This window comes from Arachis ipaensis, chromosome B01 (genome assembly GCF_000816755.2).
Source record: "Arachis ipaensis cultivar K30076 chromosome B01, Araip1.1, whole genome shotgun sequence".
In the NCBI taxonomy this organism is placed as follows: domain Eukaryota; kingdom Viridiplantae; phylum Streptophyta; class Magnoliopsida; order Fabales; family Fabaceae; genus Arachis; species Arachis ipaensis.
Genome location: NC_029785.2, coordinates 98,769,184 through 98,769,973, shown reverse-complemented (window position 1 = coordinate 98,769,973; position 790 = coordinate 98,769,184). Strand labels below are relative to the sequence as shown.

Genomic DNA, 790 nt, shown 5'->3' with positions numbered 1-790 from the left:
GTTATTTTAACTGGACGGTAAAAATGATTACCCTTGTGAAATTTGTTACACTAATAATAATTGATTGATTGATGTTGGTGATTCTACTCCCCGCAGTGGTATGAAATAACATGAAAATAAGGATGGGGTTTGAAGCTTGACTTGAAAGTGGAACGAAAAAAGGAAAGAAAAAAGGTTAGGATATGAGAGGGGTCACAATCAAGGAAGACCCAGCTTGTCTCCTCACAACTATAACTCAGCACGTTAAGAGAGAGAAAGAGGGAGAGAGGGGGCGAGCCTATATACACAAACAACACAGTAGTCTCTCGCTTCTGCGACTGCACACTCAGACACACTTGAGACATCAGCCACCTCTCTTCCCTCCATTATTCCCTTTCTTTATTTCACTCCTCACCACACGTCTCATTCTTCTCCTCCTATATATTTATAATAATAATTTAAGATTCCATTCTTTTCAACAACAGAAAAAAAAAAAAACTAAATTTGTTCTCTTCTCTTTGGTAGCCGTGGATGCAGGAAAAAATTAGAATACACAATTAATAAATATACCTAAGAGTAAGAGAACAACGACGGCGTCGGTTCGTTCCTAAGATAATCTTGAAAGAAAAATGTAGTGTGCATTTTGGCGAGGGTTGAAGAAATTGATGATTGTGAGAGTGAGAGGGATCATAGGTAGCGGCGATGGCGATGAAGAACTTGTACTGGTTGAAGGAAATGTCGAACAACGTGAAGTCAGGAGGGAGAGGGAGAGGAGGGAGGAGGCTTTCGCTGGGAGAATACAGAGAATACA

The 790-nt window shown here is 40.1% G+C and overlaps 1 protein-coding gene across 1 annotated transcript in view; it reads left to right on the top strand.

The window, feature by feature from the left end:
- The window catches only part of LOC107609648 (serine/threonine-protein kinase HT1), a 6,066-nt gene continuing 5,526 nt past the window's right edge, over positions 251-790 (top strand). The window contains exon 1 of the mRNA XM_016311659.2: positions 251-789. Coding sequence (XP_016167145.1) covers positions 682-789 — 108 coding nt within the window. The 5' untranslated portion in view covers positions 251-681. The remainder of the gene's footprint in view (position 790) is intronic.